Genomic DNA, 6464 nt, shown 5'->3' on the forward strand with positions numbered 1-6464 from the left:
TTTAGAAATTATTCATGAATAAAAAGATAAATCTCCCTTCTATAAGTTTTCTCCTTTGATAGAAAATATTAAAGAATCATGAATACCAATTTGTATAACAAAATTAACATTATATTTAATCATCAATATAGTAACTATCCAAATATATTTATTTTAACTATTAGTTTTATATGTATATCATGAAATAATTAATATCTTACATATTAACACAAGTAATAAATTATTATGTTCCATGGAAAATAAGAATATTTATGTATTCATACTTGTAATAATTGTACAGATAATATATTACTAAAGACATATCTAAAAAAATCCAAAAAATATATTATGAAGGAAAATAGTAAAAAAATAATAAATACAAATGAAAATTTAATACTAAAAAAATGTTATAGTTTAATGGAACTTAATTTATTCTTTTGTATTTAAATGCTTAAAAAAAATATTTAAAATAAACAAACATGAAGAATTTTTCTTTTATTAGAAGTATCCTAGTTTTTTTGTAAATATAATATATATATATTTCATTTCATCGAATATATGTGCTTTATTCATGTTATAAAGTTATTTGTGGATAGTTTTATTTACATAATCTTGTTATTTATATGTTTCCAAGCATATTAGGTTATAGTGGACATTGTTTTTATTATAAAATAAAAAGAATTAACTAAATAAATATAAAATAATTCAAAATATATATACTGCTTTTTAATGGGTGTTAGAAATTTCATTTACTTTGTCTAAAATGTGTTTATATAACAATTCGTGAAAAGAACTGAAATTCATGTAATAGTATGCAATTCAAATTTAATATATATATTGAAATTTTAAATATAGAAATAAAAAAAATAATGTTAAAAATCTTTAATATAAATATAAACAATGATTTTTATTCTATTTCTTTTAATTCAAAATAATGGCATTAAATATTATTATTATTATTATTATTATTATTATAAGTCGCATTACATAAAGAAATTCAATATATAAATTAGCCATTGTTGTAGTAAACAAATTTAGTTTATATATGAAGAATGAGAAATTGTTATTATCATTATAAAAGATACAATAGAATATTTTTTATTAGTTAACTGTATTATACGAAATGTATATCCATATATTTATTTAATTTACATATTACCTATTATAATATAAAATACGTTTTAATGATTATTTAATAAGAAATGTAGTATTAATTATTGTTTTTACATAAAAATAAAGGGAGGACTTAAATAAATAATTATATCTATTTTATTTATTTTTATATTGAACTCCATAAATTAGTTTATTACGTTCTTTATTATGATAACGAATATATTATAAATAATATTGCTCTTATCATTATACGAACAAATGCACATTAAATTAAATTTTTTTTTTTTTTTTTTAATATATAATTCATTGTAATATTTTTAATAATAAGAATAAAAAAAATATATTTCCACGTGAGAACAAATTTTTAAGATGAATAATTGTAATATTATACCCTTTGAAATACTATATTAAATTAAATCTCTACAATTTTTATTATTTTTTTTATAAAAAATGAAGAGAATTTTATATATTTCGAAAATTTTTCAAATATTTCAACTGTATAACAAAAAAAAAAAAAAAAAAAAATTTATTACATACAAGTGTTATTATAATAAAGTTACAATTTAATCTAAAATATATTTATTATGCTCTTTATATTATTTAATTTAATTTTACTTATATATTTTTTCACATTTAGCATGTTCAACGAATACATCTAAATGAAAGAAAATATATATATTATTGTATTATATAAATTATAGATTATATAAATGGATATCTAGTAGGAGAATATAAAACAAAGTCTATGCTCTACAATGATATGTGCAAAGATACTAATAAAGAAGGAATAATTATTATATGTTATATAATAATTTCTATAAAGTAATACACTCAAGAAAATATGAATTACCATATTATTTATATAATTACAAGGATCATTTTCAATATATTAACAATTTTATAAAATATTACAAAAGAATTAAAATAAATACGTTTATTAAATGTAATGAACTAATTATAATTATATGAATTATATTTATTAACATAGTATTAATATAGATATCAATTTGAATGAACAACATTATGTTACGTATATTGTTATATTGAGTAAATAATAAAAATTTCATATATTAATTATTCATACATGGATTAGTTATTCAGTGTTTCTACCTTTGTTGTAATATATGAAAGAAATTTCGTACAAAATTAGGAATCTAATTCTTCAAATATATTGATAAATTAAATTATATTTATTTGATGCACTTCAATTGAAGTTATGAATATTTATAAAAAATAAGGTTAAAAGTATGAGGGTTAAGAATTCTATATTTACATAAAAGTGTAAAGAAATAGTAGATATAAGAATCATATCAATGAAAAGCTATTATAAATAAATTTGTCTAATGATGTTTTAATATATGTTTTTTTCAATAAACATAATATAATAATAAAATTTGTAAATGTTGGTTTATTCTAGGAGTCATTATAAGAATTGAAAATTAATAATAATGAGTTTATTATTGAACAAACACAAAAATTTAATACAAAAGAAAAAAAAAATACTACTACACTGAATGATATAAATAATTGTAGTACTTAAATAATTATATTTTATTTAAATTATTTACTAATAAATATTATTAATTGAATCTTGGTCTTTATAATTAAAGGGAAAAAAGAAGACATATATTTTCAAAGAAAAATGCATAATTTAATGTAATTTAATTAATTATCCTTTGTCATATTTTTTAATCTTAAAAATGTTCATTTTTTTTAACAGATATTCCTAAGAAAAATATATATTTATAGACAGAAATTACATTTTTATATAAATTATGAAAATTTAATAATTTAAATGAATAATTAAAACATAAATGAATTACTTATTTAATGGTATAAATAGAATTTATTTTAAAACAATATTTAACGTGAAATGTAAAAAAGAAAATAATTCATTTATTATGTAATTCTATTGTGGGTATATATGTTTATAATACTAAACATAAAAAAATTTTATGTAACCTGAAAATACTTTAATAAGTATAAAAATTTAGAAGATTAATTGTTTGTAATGAATATTTTTTTCATATTTACCACTAGCTTTAGTTATATATATTAAATAATATTATATACGTTATTTTAAAAAAAATGAATTTCTATTATAAACATTGCTTTAATTTAGATATATCTACACCATTAGAATTTAGCACATAGTAGCTTATCAGTGTAATGCAAATACATAACACAATTAGAGCAATAAATATTAATAATCCTTTTTTAAAAAGTTTTTTTTTTAACATAATTGAAGAATATACTTGGCCGCTTTTTCTTGAATATAAAAGATTTTTATCTATATCTTGGTTTTTAAAGGAACGATGATTATGACTTGAACTGTTTTGGAATAAAGATGATTCATTCTTTGAGTCAACTTTTTTTGAGTATGTATGTGGAATCTTGTGTTTGTTAATATTGTTATATTGTTTTATGTTATTACATTTTGTTTTCAAATTACGTTGAGTGTTCAGGGAATCATGTTGTTTTGGAAACATTGTATATTTCATTAAATCATTAAATTCTTGATCAGTAATATCACGTTGCATTAAATCAATAAATCTTTTTCGTAAAATGTTATCTTCCTCAAATGAATTTATTCTTTCTCCTAAGGAATCATCACTTTGATATAATGAACCATTTATTCTATTTTTTGATATTATAGTTTTTCTTTTTTCTTCTACTTTTGTTTTACTACTTAGTAACCTTGTGAACCTTACATTGTGTGTGTTAATTATGTTGTATCCATTGTACCATGATTTTCGATGGATGATTAACTAAAAATAAAGATGAATATTCAACATTCAAAAATGGTATCTTATATATTATTTGAATAAAAATATATTCTCATATAAAAAAGCAGAAAAACAAATGAGAAAAAAAATAATTTACATATAGCAATTATGGTACCTCATCCAGGTATTTCCAATTACATGTTAAAATGGGAAAAATAATAGCTTTATTAAAGAAATTAAGCATATTTGTATTATGTTGTATAATGAATATTTTTATTGTTGATAAAACTTTTGAAATAATTAAGGTATTAGACATATATAGTACTTTTGATAATATTTAGTAAATGTTTGATTTATAATTTATTTTTTTTTGTTTTTTATTATATCAATATAAATGACATTATATATATGTTTAAGTATAATTTTAGTATATACTAGGAACGAAAAAATATATGTAATTAAAAAAAAAAAATTAATAATAATTTTGTTTAAAATTGTCATTAAGTAGTATTATTTAAATAAAATTAATAAAATATTATTTATTAAATTTAAAGAATATAAAATTTCATAAAAATTATAATTCAGGAACGTACAACCTAATTCTAAAAAGAACAATTATATATACTATTTATAGATGATATATTTTATTAAGGATATAATAGAGGATAAAAATATAGAAGTAAAATTTATATTAGTACATATGCAAAAACAAGTTTTAGAAGAATTTTGTTTAATCCTGTTGTTAGTTAATGAAAAATAAATATTTTTCTAGAGATTATATACTAATTATTCTATGATATTTTTTACAAATATTATTGATAAATATTATTAGTGGAAAAGAAAAGCTATTGATAAACTTAACAAACTAATAATATATTACATACGTTTATATACATATACATTATTAATTTTAACTATAATTGTATATTAATTAATAAAAACTACGTTTACGATATATAATTATATAACGCATAAGTAGTTTCACTTTATGTAATAAAAAATATAAGAGATTTTTGATCTGTATAAGAATTTAGCAATAAGATTCATTTAATCCTTGAAAAGGGAATATTTTCATATATGAAGTAAACAATCCTAATAAAAAAGTGTTAAAAAGCATATTAAAATTATAAAATATATATTCGTATTGTACTTTGTTTTAAGAAGATTGCATCAATATAATTAGAATGGAATAAAAAAAAAAAAAATAGATATATAAAAGAATATCTTTTTATAACATCCATTTTTTTGTTAAACTTGTTGTTCTTACTATTTTTGTACATTGTTTATTTTTCTTTTTATAGTTCTTGTAATTTTAAATAATTATTTTTATTTAAAGATTTTTTTTTAATTTGATAAATTTATTTGGTTTTTGTTAATAATCTTACATTTTCTACTTCAATACGAAGATCCTCATAAAAAATAATTAGTGAAATCAGGAGAAATATTTTTTAAAACTATGTTAACAAAATTTTCTTTTGATGAATTATGTTTGATAAAAATAAAATGCGAAGAAAAAAAAACGGAAGGAGTTTTATATTGTATTTATATAAAATATATAATTTATTTAGAACTTTATGTATATTTGATAAATTTTTTTTATTTTGTTCACTTTTTATTTTTTTTATAATATATTATGAATATCATAGTTTGATACCGTAATTTAAACATTATATTTATTTAAACGTGATAGAAAATTAATAAAAATTTCCATGATTTAATGAATCATTTATTGTACCATAAGAATTATATCATATATTTGTTTATTTGTTTATTTATTAAAAATATAATATATAATAATAAATTTGATATGTTCAATATGCAGATTTTTAACATAGTATAAATAGAAATATTGAAATCATATAAAGTAATGCAACGAAAAAAAGGAGTATAATTAATTTAATTATATTTAACAAAATACAACTGTTTAAACAACAGATTATTGTTTTCTTGTTTTTACGTAATATGTATAAATTCCTAAAGTAAGAACTGTTGTATAGCTTATTAAAATATTTTACTTGAATATGTAAACTTGTAGTTCATATTATTTAGTACTTCACTTTATAATTACCTATATATTATGATATATAATACAATCTTAAAGAATAAAATGTCTTCAAAATAAAATAAAAAAAAATTTGTCTTGAAGATAAATATAATTTTATTTTATGTACATACTTTTAGTTATACAGATAAATATAGAGTCGTATAGTACTATAAAATAAGCTTGTTTTACATTGAATTACACTGAATATGAAACATATAATATTTATGTATGTTATGCTAATGTAAAATACGTGCTATTATTGTTATATTTAATTAATGTTGTTTAATCATATTGGATTACATATTTTCGTTCTATATAAAATATATTTAATATCAAATCGTGTAATTCTAGAATTGATATATCAAAAAATATTATTTAATATTTTATCACATAACTGACTAATTAGTTAAGGAACTATAAAAATTATTATATTTGTATTCTACATTAATATATAACATATTTTTATTGCTACAACTTATTAGACAATATAAAGAAAATTTTACTTTTCACAGTACCTAGTGATAATGTCATTTACATCTATTTATCGAATTGTCGTTATATAAATTATATACATGAATTTGTAATCATAAATATCATATATA

General features: G+C 17.3%; 1 protein-coding gene across 1 annotated transcript; it reads right to left on the minus strand.

Moving 5' to 3' along the window:
* Positions 1 to 3191: 3191 nt before the first annotated feature.
* Positions 3192 to 4062, minus strand: MKS88_005227 (uncharacterized protein; the record flags this gene model as incomplete). The annotated part of the gene is made up of 2 exons (XM_067218470.1): positions 3192 to 3860; positions 3994 to 4062. The coding sequence occupies 2 exons, from the start codon at positions 4060 to 4062 to the stop codon at positions 3192 to 3194; spliced, it is 738 nt and encodes a 245-aa protein (XP_067071600.1).
* Positions 4063 to 6464: the final 2402 nt, after the last annotated feature.

Source organism: Plasmodium brasilianum, chromosome 13, assembly GCF_023973825.1.
Source record: "Plasmodium brasilianum strain Bolivian I chromosome 13, whole genome shotgun sequence".
Taxonomy (NCBI): domain Eukaryota; phylum Apicomplexa; class Aconoidasida; order Haemosporida; family Plasmodiidae; genus Plasmodium; species Plasmodium brasilianum.